The 24069-nt window shown below is 53.3% G+C and overlaps 1 protein-coding gene across 3 annotated transcripts in view; it reads left to right on the forward strand.

Annotated features, from left to right (window-relative positions):
* DSCAML1 (DS cell adhesion molecule like 1) overlaps window positions 1–24069 on the forward strand; it is a 380712-nt gene that overhangs the window by 259108 nt on the left and 97535 nt on the right. For 2 of the 3 annotated variants that reach the window (XM_066372545.1, XM_066372552.1), the window contains exons 4-8: window positions 4020–4166; window positions 9905–10183; window positions 12857–13132; window positions 14433–14729; window positions 16417–16689. In XM_066372545.1, coding sequence (XP_066228642.1) covers window positions 4020–4166; window positions 9905–10183; window positions 12857–13132; window positions 14433–14729; window positions 16417–16689 — 1272 coding nt within the window. The remainder of the gene's footprint in view (window positions 1–4019; window positions 4167–9904; window positions 10184–12856; window positions 13133–14432; window positions 14730–16416; window positions 16690–24069) is intronic. The other variant, XM_066372542.1, reaches the window with a different exon arrangement.

Genomic DNA, 24069 nt, shown 5'->3' on the forward strand with positions numbered 1-24069 from the left:
CACAGGCTCTGGGTGGACATTCGTTTGGGGAAATGCTATTTAAGCCAGGACCTACCCCATCCTTTGTGGCAGAACCAGAACTCCATCCCAGTCTTCTAGGATCATCCTGGCCTTGCCCTGCACACCTGGTGGCTTGGACCCTCTTCATCTTTCTCCTCTCTCTAGTGGCTTCCATTGAGCCCCCTCCCCACCCTTCATCAGCCCTGGCACGGACAACCACACCCTTCCTGGTGGGCGGATGTTGTCTTCTTAATGCAGAATTGCACAGGGCAAGACTTCTCCATGGAGCCCACTCCAGGACCTAGGGTGCTCCATAAAAACTTGATAAATTGAGTCAAAGTGAATTGAATACATGAGTAGTAGTTCACGAGGTAATGAGGATCCCCACGGAACAGAAGCAACCAAGCAGAAGCTGGCTGACCATGTGTCCCTGGGAGAGGTGCTGTTATTCTAGGAGAGTCGGAGCCTTGGAAGAACACAGGAAGAAGACTAATGGTCTGGCTCTGCCATTTATTAGCTGTGTGACTGTGGGCGGGTATTCAACCTCTCTGTGCTTTGGTGAGTAATATACTATTCATTTCAAAGGGTTGTGGGGATTAAATGATGTAATGTTTGTAAAGCCTTTGGCCTAATGTATAATCGGTGTTCAATGAATATTTAGCTTTTAAAAGGATGGGCCTGCTCTCGATCACCAGGAAGAGGGATGCAGAAACAAGCTGGAGTGTTCCTAGTAATAATTATTATAAAAGGAGGAAAAATGTATTAAGCACACACAGTACTTCTCTGGTCATAGGTGTGTTCACATATGAAACCGCAGCCTTTGAAGGGTGACAGTCAAGCGGCACCCATGGCAGAGTCCACATTTAAATACAGTTCTATCTCCTAGCCTAGAGCCTAAGAGGAGGGGGCCCTCCGATTATACCCATGGGGACACTATTGCCATCTAGCACCTGTAGTCCCTGACCACCCAGTGCCATTAGAACCCCCCAATTATGGTGTCCATCAAAAATGGTCCCAGATACACATTTCCGATTGGCCTCAGGATGGGGGGCTAGACACAGAGGTCCTGATTGCCACTCTGTCCTCCCTGCAGCTGGACCCAGCTTGCCCCAAGGAGAAGGAGCCCAGATGTGGAATAGCAGCTCCTCTACCATCCCAGGGACGGCTGGTCCCATTTGGGTGAGGAGTGTTGCTGGCAGACTGCCAGGGAGGCCTGCAGACCCCGCCTTGGAGGCCAGCGCTGTCCTGGAGCCCTGGGCGTTCAAACCCTCCCCAGCTGGCTGAGTCCTCTCTCAGCACTGTATGCCGCTCACTCGCGGGCCTCCGGCTCCCTCCTTCCCCAGCAGGGCCCATCGTCTGATGCTCATCAGACATGCAGAACTGATGTTGCACAGGTCCCCCCCAGAGGGGATTAGCATAGCACCCCTGATTTCTCTCCCCCTCGCTGACTGCACCCCCCTGGCTGTGGCCTGCCTTTGTTTCAGAAGGAGCGGTACACTGTCTAGAAACGTTACTGCAATTAAATATGCACAAGAAGGGGGGAAGGGAGGGGGAAATGAGGACAATGAAGGATGTGAAACATCAGATGCTGCAGCTGCTTGTTACTATAGAAACCCCAGCTCCCCACCACCATCACCACAGCACCCCTTCCTAGCTTAAAATTCCGGTGGGGCCGATCACGTTGTGGTCCTGGAGTGCAGGGACCATAGAGTCCTAGCTGTTCAGCCTGGAGCACCTGTGGGCTGATGGGGTTGACTTGGGGTCTTTCCACCACCACCACCCCTGACGCTGGTCCTTCTGATTGGCACTAACCCCCTCTAGTGGGTCTGTGTTCCAGTCCCAGTTACATAATAAATGACAGGAGAGCTTCCGCATTTGACTTGGGGATGTCACAACATGGAGACAATAACGGCACATTCAGAGTCTAATGGGGGAGCCAGGCTTTCTCTGCTTCCTCAGGGTCCTCTCCAGCTGCTGGCGGCACAGCTTGGCTTCCTCTCACTTCCTTCTCATCTCTGACCCCCAGCGCTGCACAGTCTGCACGGGGTGGTCTGTGTGTTGGAGGGGGTGGGGCCCATAAACCCGGGGGTCCAGAGGACTGGCAGGCTGCCAGACAGCCAAGTCTTTATTTATGGAGAATCCCAACAAGGTGGCACACAGCAGGGCTCTGTATGAAGTTCCAGGCGTGGGCCCCACAGAGCCACGCGTCAAAGGGTGGAGAGAGAGGAAATGGCCTAGCAGCGGAGACTGTGAGGGAGCGTGTCACCCACGCAGGCGTAGGCTGGTTCTGTAGGGCGCCGGTAAGTAAAACCATGGCTCATGGAGGGAGCTACAAGGAGACCTGTTGTGATCAAGGAAGATCTGTGTAAAAGTCTGAGCTATCGACTCTGGGATGGGTTCCTAAGCGAGGTAGTAAGCTCCCCAGCCTGGGAGATATTCAAATGAAGGCTGGTGAACCTTTGCCAAAGATGTGGTCAAACACAGCTTTTCAAACTTGCAGTTCCATAGCCTATCTTGTCGGAAAGTGTCCTTTGGTGAGGGCCCCATCTCCAGATGCCAAGATCTTGAACTTGTGCTCAGAGGGGTGGAACACCACAGAATATTCCTAATAAGAGAGTGAGCCAGTATCAGAGCTTTTGTCATTGGTTGAGGGGATCACTCAGCCCCCAGGTGGGAGGAGCCTGGCCTCTAAATACTCAGATGGAAGGGCAGGGAGCAACCCAGTGTGTCTCCCTGTAAAAGCCTAACCTACCGCTGCCTGCAGGCCCTTCCCTCTCACCCCCCCCCCCTTCTTTAAGTCATTATCTCTGTCTGATTCCATCTCCCCTTTCCAGTGGAAATGGAGCCTCAGGTCTTCCAGGCTGCCTGGGGAAGAAGCTAAGCCCCCAGAGAGCAGACAGAGGGACCCAAAGTGAGGTTCTCAGTCTCAGCCTGACTGGGTCTCAGGTGCGAGGACACTGACATGAGCTCAGGGAGGCCCCAAGCCAAATGCAAGCCCCACCCCTACTCTCACGTTCACATGCTCCCCTTTTGAAATCAACCCTGATCAGCTCAGTTCAGGTTTTGCCTTAGAACCCCGGACAAGAAAATCCGCTCCATATCTGAGTGGGGTCTTACATCAAAGTCAGCAAAATGGGTGTGCTATGCTACTGCTGCCTGTCTCTCCGACCTGCTATCACGTCCGGACAGTTGGTGGAGGGGCAGGAGAAGTCAAATGCCGTGACTGTGCCTTTGCCCGGTACAGAATGGGGGTTCGAGAACTGGTTGTTGAGTGATTATCGTTTATCTGTTTCTCCACGTCCCAGTTCCTAATGTAGCTTAGCCTCAGTGATTGTTTGTTCCATGAATAAATTATTAAAATTGCAAGAAAAAGATTGAGGCTCATGCTTAGTTCAGTGCAGAGGGAGAACTGGGAGCCAGAGGCCTGAGTTCCAGTCCGCTTACTGGCTGTGTGACCTGAAAATGGAGATGACACCTCACACAGTTATAAGAACAGAGAAGCAATGATTATGAAAGGTCTTTATAAACTCATAGAACGAGGTAAGGCAAATGAGAATTACTATTCACTAAGTGAGCACTTACTGTATACCAGAAACTTTGTTATTTTTTTAATTCTTACATCCACTAGATGAGGTATTATTTGCACCTCATTGTACAGGTAAGTCTCGGAGAGGTTAAGCAACTTTCTCAAAGTCACACAACTATTAAAAGGAAGAATCAAATTGGACCCCAGATCTCGTCTGACTCTAAAGCCCAATGTCTTTCTGTAAAACTCTGAAGCATTTATACTTAAAGGAGCACTTCCTGTAATTTCTATTTGTTTGCATATAGAAAACCCTCATCTTTTGGAGATACTACCCTGCTTTTGAGGCTGCACCAGCTTCACCCTCTTGTGCCCCCGTCACTTCCTCTGCCTGGGCAATGGTCCTAGCCTGGAGAAGGCCAGCTGCAGGCCGAGTTGCCTCTGGTGGTATGCCCAGAGAGGGGAGTAATGAACTGTGTTCTGATTGTGTCTCCAGAAAACAGGTTTTTTATTACTTACCACGGCGGGCTATACATCTCTGACGTGCAGAAGGAAGATGCCCTCTCCACCTACCGCTGCATCACCAAGCACAAGTATAGTGGGGAGACCCGGCAGAGCAATGGGGCTCGCCTCTCTGTGACAGGTAGGTGAGAGAGCTGGGGGGGGGCGGTCCCCAGCCCACGCTGGGACTGGGCATGAGGCACCGGGACCAGGGAGTCTCAGAGATGATTAAAGGACAGGTACAAGAACCACTGGGGCAAACCTTGTCTGGGTTTTTTTTGGGGGGTGGCCTTCATATGAGGACTCCAAAAATAAATTATTTGTAGGAGTCTGTGCCTGAGGAAGGTTAAATCTCCTAAAGAACTATGTTACTATTTATCAAACAATGAGAGTTATGAAATCGATCCTCTCTCTCTCTCTCTCTCTCCTCTCTCTCTCTCTCTCTCTCTCTCTCTCTCATGCACACATACACATATGCACGCCTTTGCTGCCAGGAAGCTCAGAGATCAAATCTGATGCTCAAACACAATAATGATTGGATTTGATTAGATTGAATTAGGGAGGTTTTTAAATTTTCCTTGTCTCTAAGTATTTTTTAATATCCTATTTTATCCACTTATAAGTGCATTTCTATCTCTTGTTATAGCCTACCTCACAACATCTAAAAGTAGGTAGAACATAATTTGTAAGTAAAAATATTTCTAAATTAAAGGATTCTTATTCTGGAGTGATCGATTATAGCTTCTTAAGGAGGGATGGGAGCTAATATTTATTGAATCCGCCTCCTAGTGCCAGAAACTTGACTCATGTGTCATCTGTTAGGCACCCTAAGAACCTTGTGAGGTGCTCGCTGCTCTTCTTATTTCTACAGTTGAGAAACCCAGATCTCAGGGAAGCCAAGCGACCTGCCCCAACTGTTTACCAGTGGGAGGCACAGCCAGAATTCACACTCTGACCCCAGAGTCCTCTAGCTGCCGGCCCCGCTCCCATGGAAGGGCCAAGGGGACACCATGCCGCTGGCTCAGTCAGAGAGTAAAGACAGGCACATGGGCTCTTCAAGGAAGGCATTCTTGAAGAGTGCCTTTCAACCTCTCTCAGCAGCAATCCAGAAAAGACCATTTTGCTATTGCCCCCGCACTGCACGCTGGCATTACCTACCACATGCCTTGTGAGACACTCTCATCTTTTCTATTCTATTCTATCCCATTTCAATTTGTCTACGTGCTGGTCACAACTTCACACCAAATGGATTTAAAACTTCCTAACAGTTTGTGACCTGCCGTTTGAACATTTTTGCTCCTGAAGAGATGGGATCGGAGTGGCATTAGGAAGGAGGCTGAGCTGACGCTAGTCAGAACTCCTGGGTTTGCAGACTGGACCCGCCAAATCATGCGGTGACCACTCTGATGCTGAGTGCCACTGATATTGTGTGGTTTGGTGAGGACTACCCTAACCAGCAGATGACTCTTTCCAGATCCCCTCTCATTTGCCTAATCCATTTGTGGGCAAGACCAAGAGAACAGGAGCCAGGAGGGCAGGAGCAGGCTATCTGATTCCTCCTAGTGTCTCCAGTGCCTAGCCCTATACTCACATGGAGGCTGAGTAAATACTTATGAATCAACCAATGCCGAGGGCAAGAGAATGCTGCTGCACTGTGCAGCTCCATCTTTGTGGCTAGAGACTTTGGAATCTGCCTCTCACTTCCCAAATCTGTCCTAGTGGTTCCATTCCAAATTGCAGGGGCTTGTCTGTAGGGTGCGCTTTGCTCTCATTTGCATTCTATTTGCATGCTGCTCATACACTGTGGGAAAGGCACAGAAACCCCACCTCCTGCAGCAGGCCTGCTCCTTTCCCCTCACAAATATGTAGCCCCTTCATCCTACTAATTTCACCTCTACTTTGGGGGGGAATAGGCAGGTGTCTCCCAAAAGAGATACTCTTTAAAGCCGAGAATATGCCAACCCTTCTCCTTCTGTTCTTTAATGCCCACCAGGTGGGCAAGGAATGAGAGATGGCACCCATAGACTCTGATATAAAGCCCACATAAATTGAAATAAGGAGAGGAAGCAGTCTAGACAGACATAGAGGAGAGGCACAGGCACAGAGAGAAAAAGACAGAGCTCACAGACAAAAGGGATCTAAAGGGAGAAACAGAGAGCTGAAGGAAGGGGACAGAGGGGAGCCCAGGGGAAGGGCCCCAGTGAATGACATGGGCCCTGACGTGATGTGACAAGGCCATCTGCAAGCTGCCTGTCTTGGCAAAAATGCAACTGATAGTGGAGCAAGGCAATGCAGAGGGGAATTGGGGTATGGGTGCGTGTCAGACGTCAGCCTCCAGCCCCACTGGCCCTCCTCTCCAGCATTTCAGATCCCCGCCCAGATCGAGGGTGTGGTTGGCTCCAGGGATTGCCAGTTTCGGCTGAGATGTTTCACTCTTTATGGCCAGAGCCCCATGAGCTCCTGGGGCTGGTGACTGAAAAGGGAGTGGTCCCTCCCTAGCCGGAAGCCCTGGGACAGCAGCCGGACCCCAGGGATGAGGAGATGCAGCTGCTGTTTCTTGGCGGAGGCACTTGGTGGCTGAGAGGATCTGAGCCTGGCACACCCCCCGGGGATGGCAACTCCTCCCGCTCCCCAGGCCCAAAGGCAGGAAGAACGGGTGAGGACGATGCAGGGGCAGAAAGCTGTAGATGGTTATTTGATGAGGGCCGTGGCCATAGCTGAAGTCTCTCTAGTCCTCAGGAAGTGTTTGATAAAGTAAGAAGGAGGGAAGGAGGAAGGAAACAGTGACATAAATCAGGCCACACTTTCGATCTTAGCTGCTCAAGTTGTGCAACCTAAACCTACCTGGCACAAAATAATGTCTCCCAACCTCAGCTTCCGCCTCTGTAGAATGGGAGTGACAAGTATACACTCCACTGCGTTGCTGTGGAAATGCCATAGGGTCCTGGACGCAGAAAGCTTAGTGGAGTGCCTGGCGCAGGAAGCACCGGAGAGGGAGTAGCTGCTGCCTTTATTATGGTGGTTGTTTCTATTCCGATGTTGCTGGTTATTATTCCTACTATGTTTACAAAATGTTGGGGGTGGGGAAGCAACTTTCATTTTCTTTTTGTATTTTCCAAAGTAGAGGAGGCAGTTGTAAGAATAATCTGAGTCCCCTAAAACACACCCTAACAATAACCATCCCATGAATCTAGGTGCTTTCTGGCATGTTACCTCTGTGAACTAGGCATTATCACCTGCATTTGTAACAGAGGAAACCAGTAGCCAGAGAGGCTGAGACCGGAACAGGGTTCCCCAGTTCACGGAGTCCGGAGCCAAGTGCGGAAGCTGTGTCTGGGGGTGTCCGTCCCAGACAACACTCTTCAGCCGACTGGGGAGGTTCCAGCAGCCTCCCCAGGCACCCCGATGCCCCCAGCCCGGCCCCGGCACCCCTGGAGAGTTCTGAGGCCCGGCCATCTGTTTCCCCAGCCCCGTGCTGACCCTGGCAGTGCCCAGTCCCCCCGGGCTGTCACAGCACACGCCACCGCACTTCCCTTCTGCTCCAGAGTAATGAAAGAGGGCTCTTTCCCTCAGAATTTAATTTCACGCCTGAGACTCGGTGATTAATTCCCCCCCACACCCCGCCCCTTCTTCCACAGCCCTGTCAGCCCCTCTGCTTGTAAATTCCGCGGTGTGCCACAGAATTTGTGTGTTTTGCATCAATTAAGTGTCACATTGAGTAATTTTTCCCTGGCACAGGGTTTGTTTATCCCAAGCATTCCCACAGGGTGGTGAGGGGTGAGAGCCTCAGAAACTGGCAGGAGGGGGGAAGCCCCCAAATCGTAATTGCCCGCACATCTGCATGGTGATTTAGGGTCCGTCAAACTCCCTGACATACACTTGCCACTGCTGTCAATCACAACCTTATGAGATCTGAGGCAGCCCTATCACCTCCACTTCATGTGCTGATGAGGAAGCAGGCTCTGAGAGCTCAGAAAACTCACTCAAGGTCACACAGTGACCTGTGACCCAGGCAGACTTGCAACTGGATCTCTGAGTCCCCAAGTCTGAAGAGCAGTGCAATGTGGGAAGGGAGCAGAGTCGTCTACAAAGCCTTTTCCCAGGGAGGAGGATTGCTAGCCCAACTCCTCTCCAAGAGAGATGAGCTGAGGACAGAGGGGTTTTCCCATGAGCCAAGGAGGCCCCCCGGGGGGGGGGGTGAGGAGGCAGCCACTCGAGCAAAACTCAGTATTAGGTGATTCCATCTCAACCTCATTTACTGAACCAGGTATGAGGAGAACTGGTTTCTGATATCAGCTCTGCCAACTGATCCTGGGCAGATCACTGCACCTCTCTGGTCTCAGGATCTCATTGACGTGTGCCCTCCAAGGGCCCTAAGCCAACTCTACTCATGTGTGAGCCTATAAAGTTCTGCAATGTGGGAAAAGCAGCCCACCGGACTGCCCATGCCTGAGGGCTCCCACTGATCCTCCCTTGGTCATCAGTGGTTCCACCACACCAGGCCTTTTCTGGGCCAGGCAGGGAGACACAGCAGCAGGTCAGCACTGCCCAAGACGTTTGCAGTCTCCCAGGGAAGCGGGTGCAGTGTCCCTGCCAACTGCTGTCTCCCTTCTGAGGAGAGAAGTGGGGTGGCTGGCGGGGGGAAGAAGGAACCTCTCTTCGCACTGTATTGTAGGCCCATCTTGGCTTTCTGAAGTTTTGTTATGTGTATATATTACACTTCCAATTTCTTTTTCTGTAAAAAGAAAAGGTTGTTTGAAAATAAAGTTAAGAAAAAGGAAACGATGGGAGTTTAGTGAGAGTGACTTGGAGGAGTTGTCCAGGGGGTGACATTTAAGCTGGTCTGTGAAGGATGAGTAGGAGCTGGCCACGCAGAGCAGGCGGGGTGGGGGACTGTGAGGTGACAAGCATGCCATGGTGAGAGACTGTTGGGATGAGAGGTTGTAGAGGGACATGCAGACAGGCTTGACTAGGGGCCTGGTTGGAACTGCCCACAGAAGTCCTTGGAGTGCAGGATAAGAAGCATGGGCTGTATCGTGGCGATAAAGGGGAGCCTGTGGAGTTTGCAGCAGGGGGAGGTCCCCAGTGGAAAGGGAGCCCAGGGGGTGAGAACGGGACTAAGAGAGCAGCTGGAGCACCACTCGGGAGGGGACGGCTATCACACACAGACTCTCACCTACACAGGCCCTGTGTCCTCTGCGGGTTAGGGCTATAGATCCTGCAGTCACTGGTTGCTCTTGGTTTGGGAAAGTGAAATAGTGGGTAATTGCTGGGGGTGGTGAGGCTGGTTTGCAGAGGGCTTCACTTCCAAGTCCCTCTGGACGTGGATGGAAATGCGTGGGTCATCTCCTAGTCTGCCCAGCGTGCTGGTGTCTAGAGACTGGACAGGGCAGGCCGACTGTTCCCCCATCCTCGAGGGGCACCCACAAGCCAGGCTGAGGCCCAGACCAAGACTTCCCAATAATAACAAACCCAAGATGTCAAGATTCTTACATTCCAGGGACTCACTGCGCCTGAATCTGGGCCAGACAACAGGGACTATTTGTGCAAAAGAGTTGTACACATTCTCTCCCTCTGAGCCTTATGCTCTTTCTTCACTCTTCCCATCTGTCTGTCATTCTAGCCTAGTCTGCCTGCCATAGCCTGCCCTCCCCCAGCCCCTGTTCCCCATCCTGGCTCTCGGGGGGCTCCATCCAGCCTGAGTAGGAGAGTCTGGGCCAGAGCCGGGGCTCAGGGAGACACCGAGCTGCCCGCACTGAGCACTGCTTGCTCTGGGCACTGGTGCACTGCAGACTCCTGCTCCGGGTGCTTGCCTTCCTCCCCCACCTCCACTTCCCTCAACACAGGGCTGCAGGGCCACTGACGCTCTCTGCCTTCCAGATCCCGCCGAGTCAATCCCCACCATCCTGGACGGCTTCCACTCCCAGGAAGTGTGGGCCGGCCACACCGTGGAGCTTCCCTGCACAGCCTCCGGCTACCCCATCCCTGCCATCCGCTGGCTCAAGGACGGCAGGCCTCTCCCGGCTGACAACCGCTGGACCAATCACATCACAGGGCTGACCATCAGTGACCTGCGGACTGAGGACAGTGGCACCTACATCTGTGAGGTCACCAACACCTTTGGCTCAGCGGAGGCCACAGGCACCCTCACGGTCATCGGTGAGCAGGGAAGGCTGCTCTTTCAGCCCTGTCCTTGAGAGTAACCGCTAAGAGCCCCACACTGTGATAGGGAAGGGCATGGGGCAGCTGCACCTGCCTGTGGCCGGCCCCGGGGGGTCATCTCCTGGTTGGGAAAGGCAGCTTAGTGTTCTGGGAAAGCCCTGCGTTTGGCTCTGGCATTATTGGATAGTAACTGACTTTGGGCAAATCATAAACAATGACCATCACCTCCACGTTCTTTTCTATAAAATGAGATAGTGATCACAATCTTCTTACCTCCCAGATGTGACCATGAGGGTGATGGTAACAAAGTTGCGGGGTTTCTTGGCTTGTTGAGAGAGATAATGTCTATACTAAAGTAAACATGCTAGTGTAAATCCACTAGAGAGAACATATATGTCCCAGCAGAGGCGACATTCAGAATATTCAGCAATAATTGATAGGGGCCCTGATCAATCCAGTCAGAGACCGGGTGTAAACAACCAAGTCCCCCTTTCCAGGATGTGCCTATGGGTATTAACACTGATCTTTTCTGTCCCTCCCCGTCTCAGAGCCCCAGAGAGGCTCATGGTCCAGAGAGGCCATGTGGAGCACAGGAGGCCTTAGTAGCAGGCCCCTGCTGCTTTGAGCCCCTGGGTGGTGAAGGAAGGACAGGAAGAGGGAAGGGTGCCAGGGGGAGAGCCCTGGAGGAGCATTCATGAGACGAGGGGCATCCTCTGCCCCCACCCCAACCCAGTCCCACCTTCCGTCGACCCAGCCTCAGATTCCCCATCTGTGAAATGAATTGGCCTTCTAGCTCTGGCATCCAGAGTCTGACTCTGAGTTTTCTGCTCTCTGGACAGCAGGGAAGATGTTGCTGATAGTGGGGCTGGCATTCAGAAACCCCAGGGGACCTCACTTCTGTGGGACAGCAATAGCCTGAGTCTCTGAATATTGTCCCTGATGATGTCATGAGGGTCATTCAACCTGGGCAGTGGAAGGAGGCCATCCAGAGGTTACCCCAACCCCAATGTGCAGAACAGTTCCCTCTGCCACCATCTCATGAGCATAGAGCTGTGGGTCATAGAGCCTTGTGTGGACCAGAGAACCACAGCAGAGCCCAGCCTCTCCTGGGATGGCCTCCTGGGCTGGGTGTCCTGCCACCTTCAGCCCAGATGCGGGCCCAGTCTCCTCCCCACAGTTAAGGAAGGGGTCCTGACGGTCGGACTGTGTTTCTCTGCAATGCTGAGAAGAGGCTCTCCCCGTGCGGCTTCACTGTGGCACTTGGGGTTATGTCCTGACCTGTTCCCTGAGACAGGGCATGTGTGAGTATGAGAGTGAGTATGATTGTGTGTGCATGTGTGTGTGCAGCAGGAGGGTGGCAAAGAGGGTGAAGGTAATATTAGATCAAATAACTTTGGACAGTGCTTAATGCAAGAAGTGAGATACCAACCCTGTTCCTTCATCCTGCCTGCTCTGCTGTGTCGGGCTTCAGAGAGGAACCTCCTGAAGCCAGGCTTTCAGCATTGTAACCTAAGCACCTGCATCATGCACTGTCATTCTCAGAGCATTTTGGGGGGCTCTTTCTGCTCCCCAATTGCGGCACCATTTGGTTGCTCCGCTACTGCCCACCATGAAAGCTGGAACACCCACTAGTGGGCGGGAGGGAGCAGGTTGACCAGCACTGCAAAAGTGGGCGGTTTTTATAAAAAGGTTCGCCATCACGGGTCTAGAGACAGAGACAGACACAGAATCGATTAAAGACCATGTGCTTAACATGGTGTTCATTATACCCAGGGAGGCCAGAAGAAGCATCCTGAGAAGGAGTGGTGTCCAGGAAGGCTTCCTGGAACAGATGACACCTGAGCTTAGTGTGGAGGATGAGTAGAAATTAGGTAAAGGGGGCAAAGAACACTCTAGGCAGAGGCCCCGGGACAGGCAGCAGCCCAGCACATGCATGAACTATGGGCACATAGAGCTCTAGAGCCTGTTCCTGAGACAGGGCCAGGCCCCACAGCCTTGAAACCCTCAGATGCCATGCCAGGTTGCAGGGCACTGTGGAAGTTCTGAACAGGGCAGTGGCTGGCTGCAGCATGGAGGACAGAAGGAGGGACGCAGGGAGAAGGAGGTCAGGGAAGAGCTTCCCTCCCGGGCTCAGGCAGGGAACTGTGGGTCTGCAGTGGGGCCGGAGCAGTGCGGGTGAACAGCAGAGATGGATGGTGCGTATAAAAGAAGTTGGATTCACATAAGGCAGCGATTGCTTCTCTGTATGGTTCTGCGAGAGGTGTGGCCGGCCCAGGGTGCCTCCCTGGTGCCTGGAGAGCGTGACAGGAAGGATAAGGAGCCGGTCAAGCTCCCATCCAACCTAGGAGCTGCTGAAGGGAGCTTCACATCCCACCTGAGCAAAGGTCACCCATCCAGAAAGCACAGACCATCAAACAAGAGGTGCAGAGGCATCTCATGGCCTGACCCTGCCATTTAACAGATGAGCAGACTAAGGCTTAGAGAAGGGAACTCACCAGTCCCAGTCCCCCCTCACCTCCCTTCACCCACCAAGGAGGCTAGAGACAGAACTAGGGCCTCCTGGCTCCCAGGGCCTTTTAGGATCACCTCCAGCCACACTCACCCACACTAAGCCCTTTTTCTCTTTATTTCCTCCCTCGTTTCCCCTTACCTCTCCCTGGCCTGGCCCAGAACCTCTTCATGTGACCCTGACACCAAAGAAGCTCAAGACTGGCATTGGCAGCACGGTCATCCTCTCCTGTGCCCTGATGGGCTCCCCCGAGTTCACCATCCGCTGGTACCGCAACACGGAGCTGGTACTGCCCAACGAGGCCATCTCCATCCGCGGGCTCAGCAATGAGACCCTGCTCATCACCTCCGCCCAGAAGAGCCACTCGGGGGCCTACCAGTGCTTCGCCAGCCGCAAGGCCCAGACCGCCCAGGACTTCGCCATCATTGTGCTTGAGGGTGAGTCGGGCAGCCCGCGCGGAGGGGCGGTTTCTGGATTCCCAAAACCCTGCCGGGAGGTGTCCCACCCCAGGTGCACTCCCTCCCTTCCTGATAGAAAACATGCCCCCGGCTCCTCCCACACAGCAAGCAGAAGCCTGTCTTAGTTAGTGTTACCTATTTTGCAGTTGAGGGAATTGAGGTTGTGGTCACCTCTCCAAGGTCAAGTGACAGCCAGTTCAGAGCAGAGACATAAAAAAATGTGTCTGGCGGAAAGGGCAGAGAGTGGAGCAGGTGGGACTCCCAGAAACAGAGAACACAGAGCAAGAGGCAGAGGCGGGGCCAAGGCAGTGACCTGTGGGCGGTCCCAGGCTCTGCCAGGCACCAGCTCTCCCCGAGTTTCAGATGAGGGTCTCCCCAGAGATGGCCAGGGGCTGGATGGAGTCTGGCAGAATGTTGGGTTATCGTCAACCTTTTGGTGTGCAATGTGGGTAGGGTGTAGAGTGCGTGTTATATTTGCCTTGCTTTTTGTTTGTTTGTTTGTTTGTTTTGGTGTTTTTAATTACTTAATACCTATTTTGGTCCTTTACAACAATCCTGTGTGGAAGGGTGGCTAGGGTCAACAATGACAACGTTCCAAGGGAGCAGCTGGGGCGCCTGGGTTCATTATCCTGTGCAAGGTTACTCAGTTAGCCAGGGACAGGGCCCAGCCAGGGACATTTTAAGCCTCAAACTTCTGTTTTATCGTTGCAGCACCATCACCCCCTCCCCACCCGCACCCACTTCTGCCAGAATGAGAACTGGAAACAGACCCCACAGGTTCACCTGGTCAGGTCCTGGCTCCATACACAGTCAACCTCTCAGCCTCTATGTCCTTACTAATCAAGGGAGCAGAAAGAGGTGGAAAAGGAAAAGCTGAGAGGAATAACATTTCATAAAGCACACACAAAGCCCTGTCCTAAGCACCTTGAATACATTAGCTCATTTAATCCTCACAGCAGCAGCACAAGAAATTTATGCTCATTACCCCCATTATCACCATCCTCTGTGGATAGGCGACGGAAAAACTCAGGTTAAGTAACTTGCCAAAAGACACAGAACCAAAGTGGCTGAGGGAAGTCTTAAACCCAGAAGTCTTAATTCATATGCAGTAGTAGCTGGTACCTGGCTTTGTGGACAGCGCGTGAATTGATGTACATGGGACTTCTTTATAGTGTTAGGGCCACTGCTGTCCCTCCTCTCCCCCGTGGGGTGGGGTGGCTCGGTGGGACAGTCGCTCATCGGCTCCGCGACTCTGAAGGGGGCTCCTCTCTTCCTGCAGATGGCACACCCCGCATCATCTCCTCCTTCAGTGAAAAGGTGGTCAACCCCGGGGAGCAGTTCTCACTGATGTGTGCGGCCAAGGGTGCCCCACCCCCCACTGTCACCTGGGCCCTAGACGATGAGCCCATCGTGCGGGACGGAAGCCACCGCACCAACCAGTACACCATGTCTGACGGCACCACCATCAGTCACATGAACGTCACCGGCCCGCAGATACGAGACGGGGGCGTGTACCGGTGCACCGCACGGAACTCGGTGGGCAGTGCTGAATACCAGGCACGAATAAACGTAAGAGGTGCCTGTCTACATTTAAATATCAGAATAGGCTTTTGAGTTCCTTTGCCATCTCTGTGGTGCCCATTATTCTTCATTATTCTTGTGGTGATCGGTACTTATTATTGTCATTTTAATTTTAGTAGCGGTCTCTCCTCTTTCTCCCTCTTTCCCCCACCCTCCATTGTCCCATTATCCATTCCCATGAGCGCATGTGTGTGCGTGCGGGTCTGTGTGCCTGGTACAGTGCACTGCCTTGGCATTCCCACCTCCTCCTCTTCCCCCTTCTCTCCTGCAGTCTACACTGAGCCCCTTCCCCATTCCGTCTGGCCCCAGGTATACTAAATAACCCACTAGCGTGCACCAGCCCAGCCGGAGCCTCGTGAGGACAGGACAGGGAAGGGGCAGTGGGGCCCGGCCTGGTGCCTCTGATGGGGGTGTCCACCAAAGCTGGGTCCCCAGTACTCCCGCGGAGCCATCTCTCCAATGCTCCAGGAGGCGTAAGCAGCAGGATCCATGGCGTCATCTTCTCCTTACCCTCCATCCTCCTCCTCACCACCCCACAAGGCTTAAGCCATCAAGAGTAGGAGGCTTGGGCTAGGTGAGGTACCCCGAGACAGGCAGCGCCCAGGGAAGGAGTCCTCAAGGTGGTCATCCCATGTCTCAGTTCTCCATGTTACTGTGAAGAGAGCAGTCTCCGCTGAAGCTCTCTGCAGCCCCGCGGGGTCAGATTGGTCCCCATCTGACCCCTACCAGCGACCCCCGACTCAAGGGCAAAGGTGGACCATGGGAAAGAAGAGGGGCCAAGGGTGCTGGTGGCTGCCGTGGGCAGGGGAAGGGAGCTGGGGTTCATGCTGAATTTCCCTGTGTCAGGCAGGTCTCCAACCCCACATGAAAATTGTGCCTTCCATTTGGCCACCCTCTGCCTTCTCCTCCGAACTGGAAAAGGGCAGGGCTACCGGGTGCTGAGGAATCCCTGGTCCAGGTCCTCGTCTCCTGGGTGGGGGCCTGGAAGCTTGGACTTCCTGTGCCCTCTCCAGCACTGCTTCGCACGGTGGCCTCTGAGCCCCTTCACAGCCCCGTGTACCATTTTCCCAGCTGACCCAGCTGATGGCACCCCCCCACCAGTGTGATCCGCGTCCCCCTCTTATAGCCCCTTCTCAGGGGTCCACAAAACACATTTACCTGTTGAAAGAACATTATTAATTTATCTAGAGAAGACCTTCCTATTGTCCTTTAAGTATTTAACGTTTATAACATCCTATTTGGTAAGAAGCCATTATGCAAGTGGAATGAAAATAACGGAAATCTCCACATTTCCATTTTAACCCAAAAGTCCTAATCTCCTCACAAGTGAGGACTTGCCCTCCCAAAGGCCATCACTTCCCGGTGAGGCTTCAGTTTATGCATACACACCCTCCCTCTAGGGGAGTGGATTCTTGCCCTAGGCATGAAAGGAATGCCTGTCTGTTTGCATTAGAAGCTGGTAACACAGAGGTCCGGGGAGACCACAGGTACCCCCAGGCCCAGCCCCTGCCGTTAGCCATGTAGCAAAGGCCGCCTTCCCCCTCCTCTGCTGACTTTCTATCCCCCCCCATAGTTTCAGAAGCCAAGCGATTAAGAAAAGCACCCCAGGGCGGTGCCTGCCTGTCCCTGGCTAATGACACCACTTGCTCCTCCTCTCCTCCTCCCTCCTGACTCCTGCCCAGGCCCCCCCAGTATCCGGGCAATGAGGAACATCACGGCTGTTGCCGGGCGGGACACCCTTATCAACTGCAGGGTCATCGGCTACCCCTACTACTCCATCAAGTGGTACAAGGACGCCCTGCTGCTGCCCGACAACCATCGCCAGGTGGTGTTCGAGAACGGGACCCTCAAGCTGACCGACGTGCAGAAGGGCATGGACGAGGGGGAGTACCTGTGCAGTGTCCTCATACAGCCCCAGCTCTCCATCAGCCAGAGTGTCCACGTGGCCGTCAAAGGTAAGCCTACCCGGGGTCCAAGGCCAGCCTGCTCACCCAGGATGGTGGGTCCTTCTCCAGCCAGCTGCTCAGGCAGCCGCAGGCCCTCCTGAGAGATGAATGGAGAGCCAAGGAGAAGAGGGCCTCAGCGTGGGGTCTAAGAGAAAGGGGCAGCGTGTGGGACTGGGTGACACAAGGAGGCCAGGAGTACCTCTTACTCAGGGTCACTCTACAGGTGGCAGGACAATGCAGCACTGACCGCAGGGGCATGAGGGGCCAGTGACACGTAAAGAACAGCCAGGAAAGAGGCCAGGACAGAAATGGCAGGCTGTATAGGTCCCATGATGTCAGCATGGAGCCACCAAGAACTTAGAAGGGGCCACCAGAGACCAGTAAGAGGGGATGAGGGGCAGGGCCAGGAGCACGTGGGCAGCGGGAGCGCGGTGGCAGGGGCACAAGCTGGAAGCCCCGACTCCCTTCTACGGCACAGAGCGGCTGCCTGAGGCAGCTTTGGCAGGAATGGCCAGGACCTTCCAACTGCTAACGCTGCTTAAGGCCTGGAAAGCAGCTCCTGGTGCTTAAAACCTCTGCCTCCCAGGCCCTGCACGCTCCCCTGGATGAGGTCTGCTCTGTGCAGGAGCACTTAGCACCGTGCCTGGTCAAACAGCCATTCAGGGAATGTCTGTGGGTTAAATGAGTGAATGGACATTAACAGGAAAATAAACGAATACATAAGTCAGTGGTGGCTGTCCCCTGAGCCTGGGGCTGTGCAGACGTTGAAGCTCCCTCCTACATGCACTCTGCCGAGCCAGCAGGCCTGCGGACTGTCTGGGCAGCTGGTGGGAGCAGGGTGGCCGGGCTGCTCTGGGGGCTGAACAAGGAGGTGGAACCTGCCAGGCCCGGCTGAGAACAGGTCAGTGAGAGCCCGGCAGCTTCTAGCTACCAACCACAAAACAACCGAGAGCCAGGGAAGGGCGGGCTGGGAGGAAGAACACGCCACCTCAGAAGTGAAGGAAGAGCTTCTGGGACCGCCTGAGAAGACAGAAAAAGAGACAGGGTCCATGAGCCCTGTGAGAGTCCATGAGAACATCTGGACACCTGCGTCAGCCAAAGCGGTGCAGAAGGGCAGCTGGGACAACAGAAACCAGAAGGAAGCTAGCCTGAGCCATGGGGCCCGTGGGAAGGAGGAAGAGCAGAGGGCTGTGGGCCTGGGAAACGTTCCTGGCACCAGAGCGTCCGAGACTCCTGCAGCAAGATTGGATGAAGGCCTTGTAGACAAGAAGAGCTAAGTCTGGGAGTAGGGCGAGTTGGGGATGCTGCCTTTGGTATTGGCCCCTTCAGTGTGTAGTGATGATGGGACATCCAGGTGGAAATGTCTGGGGACAGCAGGCAAAACTGAACAGTAGCAGCAAAAGACAGGGTCAGTTCTTCTCTCTAGCGCTCTTTGTTACCCAGTTCACCCTCACTGGCGCACAGGAACCGTGTCACATGCCTCCTCGTGCACCCAGCACCTGTCACAGTGCTAGACAGTGAGTGTTTCTTGAACTGAAACTGAGACAGCAGTCTAAGTTGGAGTGACTTTCTGGGAAGCCTTGCTTTGAGTCTTGAGAACTGGGAGTCTATGGCCTGGTTGGGGGGGGCGGAATCCTGCACAGCATCTGCCTGCCAGTTTTCTGGCTGCTGCACCCCAGCCAGGCTGCGGGGGCTCTTCTGGCCCCCTTCTCAGCCTAATGCCTCTGCCCAGTCTAGGAACCTTCTGCTGGAAGGAACCTCCAATTCCCCAGGCTGTATTCCTAGTTTGGTGGCCCTAGATTACAGTGCAGCCCGTTTCTCAATATCACGGGCCTCCTGTATCCATTTCCATTATGAGCAGTAGACCAAGAGTTCATGGTGTAAACATCACGTATTATAACACATAACCTTTGCTCTGTTCCCTTAGACTGCCTCCCTAGCGAACATGTTGCCAGGTTTGTAGGCTTAAAAAAAAAGAAAGCAAAACAAAAAAAACCCCGCAGGGCTCCAGTAAGCCTTAGAGTATGCAGAAGGTCCCAAAAGCTGCTTCTCCTCATCAATTATTCATCCCCATCCAGGGAGTGATCAGTCCTAATGAATTGAATCTTATGCATTCTGTCTCAGCGACTCACTGGACCTGTTGTAATTGTGTTATGCTGAGTGACTCTGTGTGTGTGTGTGTGTGTGTGTGTGTGTGTGTGTGTGTGATCCTAGAGGCCAGGACTGTCATAAAGCAAGAACGTGTGTGTGTGCGCGCGCACGCGTGATCCTAGAGGGCAAAGCCCATGCTCTAGCTCCCAGCACAAGCCTGGCAATCATAAAGCAGGGGTGTTTGTGTACAGTGTACCAGCACATGTGTGCACATTTCTTCCCCACCCTCCATGTCTGAAAACTCAGCCCTAGCAGGTTTTCTCTCCTCACCAAGAAGCAGCATTTGCAAGAGGAGCTCTAAGGCCCCTGTGCCCCCGCTACTCCAAAAGCTCAGGTCCCTCATCCCCTGTTTCCCCTGCTCCCTCTCCACACCTCATTAGAATGCACTTTTGCAAAGAACCTATCAGAGCTGATTATGAGCACACTGCCTGATTAGATGGTGTGCTGTTCCAGGAGCTACTCAAGGAGGAGGGTGGAGGGGGGAGAAGGGGAACAGAGAAGGGTGGAGGAGGTGCTTAGGGGGTGGGAAGGGGCCCTGGTTCCAAGATAGGAAAGAGTGGGCCCAGGGGCAGCACTCAAGACCCCACTCCTGCCTGGCTGGGGCATGCATCACACCCAAAGGATGGGAGCAGAGGCCTGAAATGTAGAAAAGTCAAGGTGCTAGCCAGTAGGGCACTCGAAACTTGAGACCAATTGGAAGCACCCCCCTCATCTATCTGTGGGGCCCAGCGCTGTGGGCAGGGCAAGGCAAAAGCCCGTGCTGCTCCAAGAGCTGAAAAAACAACTGCTGACTCCACTCCTTCCGGGACTGCTTGTCTGCTGACGAATTTTTCAAACACTAAGCTAAGAGCAAAGCACACCAGATTTGCATACACGTGCACACACACTCATGTGTGTGAGTATAATGCATGTACACATTGGTGCACACTATGTGCGTGTACCTGCAACAAATATGCACACATTAACCCATCTATACCTGCACATACATGTACATTGTACATGCTGGCAGTTACATATTGATACAAATGTTTCCTCTGTCCACATCCTCCTGTAAGGCACAATTCTTGAGCCACAATAGGTAGCTACATGTGATGTCGTATGAAATATTGCCCCGGTAAGCCAGCTGTGACCCAGCCACGTGGAAGGGATTGAGGGGAGCAAAGGCAAGGATGTCTCTAGGGCTGCCTGGGCATTGGTGCATGTGACCCTGACTGGTAGGAGAGAGCCAGGCTTGAGGGAAGGCAATGACTTGTCTCTGGGCATCCAAAGAGATCTTTGGCAGGATGCTAAGAGGAGGGCATGTGGGTCCAACCTAGATTTGGTGTTTTTGGGTCCCCTGTAGTAGAAAAATAATGTAGCATAAAAGCATCTCTAGGCACCCAGGCTGGCAGCTTAATTGACTGAGGAGGCAGGGCTGCCGCGGGAGCTCCTTGTCCTGAGCTCAGTGAGGGAGCATCTCCATCCCCATATCTCAGCCTCCTCGGGCCTCTGGAGCCAAAGCAAGAGCATCAGATACTTTCTACCCATGCTCAGCAAGGCCAGGGCCAGGAGAGGGTGCCAAGACCCTGTGGAGAGCAAACGGAAGAGAGGACACACTCACATTCACACACAGACTCACACAGTCACATGCCCTCATTCTCAATGCCCACACTCCCCACCCAAAAGCATTCTTTTCTTGCTGCTCAAACCAGTCCCTGCCACGGGCTTGCAGCCTTTGGAGGGGATCCCTCCCACCCTAGTGAGTGGATTTCTGTGATCATAGGGTTTAAGAGACAGCTGGCCACCTGGCCAAATGTCTGCTCTTGGCAGCAGCAGTTGTTTGTGAAGAAACCCATCAGAATCCACAGGAAGGGGGCAGAGGTAGCCAGGAACACAGATAGGGGTAAGCATCTTCCTTATTGGACGGACAGGGCTTAAGATGATGATGATGATGGTGACAATGGAGCAACAGCAGCAGCAGTGATGTTTCATTCAGGGATGTTTACTGTGCACCCACTATATATCAGGTACTTCCAGGCCCTGTGCAGTGACCACAGCTGTAGTCTAGACGGACGGAAGTCCCTGCCCTCGAGGACTCCCATTAGGGGAAATGGGTAGTACATAAGACACAAAAAAGATGTCTTACATCTAATAGGTAGTGGGGATGAGAGTGCAAAGGGGAGGAGAGAGTGGTTTGCCATTTCCAATAGGGTGGTCAGGTCAAGCCTTCCTGAGAAGAGGGTCACAGAAAATAAGAACACGTAAATTATTATTCCTAAAACACTTGTTACAACCCAAAAAACAGCCTCAGTGCTTTAGAGATTACTTGGTTCAACTCCTCCGCTTTGCAGAGGAGGAAGATGAGGCTCAGGGGGAGAGGCAGGGTGGCAGTGAGGAGGCACTGCCCACGGTCGTTTGCATAGCCCCAGTGTCCTGGCTCTCAGGCCTGGCTTTCCCAATCTAGACACTGCAGAGCAGAGAAGCTCCAAGTTCCCCCAGGGCCTGTTCCTGACAAACAGGTGCAGTAAATAGAAAGGCTCAGCTCAGAGAGAGATGAGCCACCATAAGGTGTTTATGGGCTGGGCTGGTGGTCAGCATGCCCTCCTCTGCAAAATACTCTAAAACAAGTGGCCACTATAAAGTCTTTATGGTGGATGGACACCTCATGAACTGCCTCAGCCACTTGACCCTCTCGGCCTCTTCACCGTTCCAGCACCTTGTTCTGACCCTGCCTCCCTCAAAGCTGTCCGAGCTGTTCTCTTGCCAAGATGGCTGTAGCCAGAGTGTGGCTTCCAGAGAGAATTCCCTGGGTGGCATGGCATCTGTGCCCCCTATGTTCAGGCTGTGTGCTAGGGACATGCTGAGACTTCGGGATGGGAGGGGAGGGGAGCCCCTGAGGGCTGCAGTCAGCACTAAAGAAGTCTCTGATCATTGCCACGAGGGAGGTAGTCAGAGCTCCCAGATGATGAGGATGTTTTCCCAGGGATGGAAATGGACACACACAGATCAGAAAGCAACCCCACACCCAGGCAGCTGCCTATGTGCCCGTCTCAGAGCCCCTCACCCTGCTTCTCAGTCCTCCTCCCACTCACAGCGCTCCTCCTAGTAGTCAGTGAGCTTGAAGGAGCCAGGATACTTGGGCTCTCTTCCCCCTCCAGGTTGTTTGCCCACAGTTACAAGGTTTTCAGTGTGAGAGCCCAGAGCTCGGGATTCTGTGAGCAGCTCTGGCCCCTAGCACTCCCAACGAGGGGCTCCTAAGGGAACACTGATAACACTGATTGCCCTAGCACCCCACCTTCCCATCAACCCACAGCAGGGGTGGAGGGTGGACCAAAGCCAGCAGCCGGCCTTGAATCTCTGAGTTGCCTGGTCATCTGCCCTCCACGGGTCAGTAGAGAGCTCTAACCAGCCAGGTGAATGTCTAACCCCCACCCAGGATGGAAGTTGACCACTCTCCTTCAGTGGTCTGTCAAGTAGTCATCAATGTTGGGAATGACAGCCCCTAGTTGGCATCTGCCTCATAGCTCAGTTTTTTCCCTTTCTCTCACATGTATGTTTATTTTTAAAGCACATGTGTGTTCTTTAACTCCCAGTCCAAATGCCACCTCCTCCATGAAGCTGCTATCACCCAACTAGATGACACTTTTCTCTGCCCAGAGTTCAGTGCCTTTATATTCAGATGGTGCTTGTCCAATAATCACAGAAGGAAAATACCTTCCTTTCCCAAGCAAATGATTAGCTCCTGGAGGTTCTGTCTGTATTTTAAGCATGTTTCTACTTTCCCAAGCCCACACAGAACATAATGCCTTCATAGAGGAGTCATTTCACAAACATTAGATGAATTAGTTAATTAATGAATTAACCTGCCTTAGTAACTTGTTCCATTATCTAAATCTTTTCTGACTGAGAGAGAGTTTTCCTCTTGCCTGGGCTAAATCTTCCTGCCTAATTTCTATCCATCACTCTCCCTTGGCTCCATCCTCAATGGAAGTGTTCCTTTCCCAGGACATAGCCCTGCAGACCTGGAGATTCCTTGGCGGAAACTCCCAGCTCCTCACTTTGCCCCCACGTCTCCCCCTGCAGCCCCTCATCCCTCTGAAATTCTCCCCTGTCCACAGGGCTCTTAAATCGAAGGAGCCAGTTCCGGTGCCAGAACAGCAAGGAGGGAGAAGGGAGAACCTCCCAGCCTTAAAACTCCAAAACTCCAGCACAGACTCAGGATCCTGAGAGAGCATAGACCCCCCCCTCTTTCTGGGTGAACCTCCACCCTGTGCTCTCACCACCCCTTGCCCACTGCACAAGATAGGAACTTAAGATCAACCCAGGAAGTGATCTACAGACATGTTCTTCCATTTACTGTACTCACCTGACAGTTACTGGGCACATAACTTGCCAGGTAAGCAAGTCCAGGTTACTTCCCAGAGGCAGCTCCCAGACTCCCAGGAAAGATGGCAATGAAAAAGCGACCTTACTGCCGCATGATCCGTGCCATGATTCAGGTGGGAACCAAGTGTTGCAAGGCTGTGCAAGAGGGGGCCGGCTTCGCAGGAGAGTGGCATCGGGGAGTGGGGTCTGAAAGTTCAAGGAAGGCTTTCCCAGGAGGCCTGTCAAGCTCGAGCTTTGAACCTTTGTGGGAAGGACTAGACCAGAAGTGGTTCTTCTGGGCCTCGGGAAACCAACTGGGTGGCAGATCTGGGTCTCTGCAATAATTCCACCAAAACGACCAAGGAGGCCAGATCTCATATAGGCACCAAAAAGAGTGTGGGTGGGGCGGACCAGCTGAGCTCAACAAGGGAAAGTCTCAGCAATGGGCATTTGGCCACCACTAGATTTGGGGTTCCAGAAGAATCTGTCTGGATGTCCAAGATGCAGCAAGCCAGTCAGAATACTGGGGAGGCTCCAACCCAGAGAGCAGAGGCAGCCAGAGATTGGGATGGGGAGATCTAGAAAATGACCAGAGTTCCAGAAAAGCTGGATGGACTTAGGACCTGCATTTGGGCTCAGGTAGATCTGGAATGAAATGGGTCAAAAGCCAGCCATTGGCCCTGGCCGGTTGGCTCAGCGGTAGAGCGTCGGCCTAGCGTGCGGAGGACCCGGGTTCGATTCCCGGCCAGGGCACACAGGAGAAGCGCCCATTTGCTTCTCCACCCCTCCGCTGCGCTTTCCTCTCTGTCTCTCTCTTCCCCTCCCGCAGCCAAGGCTCCATTGGAGCAAAGATGGCCCGGGCGCTGGGGATGGCTCTGTGGCCTCTGCCTCAGG

The sequence above is a fragment of the Saccopteryx leptura genome, chromosome 1 (assembly GCF_036850995.1).
Source record: "Saccopteryx leptura isolate mSacLep1 chromosome 1, mSacLep1_pri_phased_curated, whole genome shotgun sequence".
NCBI lineage: Eukaryota > Metazoa > Chordata > Mammalia > Chiroptera > Emballonuridae > Saccopteryx > Saccopteryx leptura.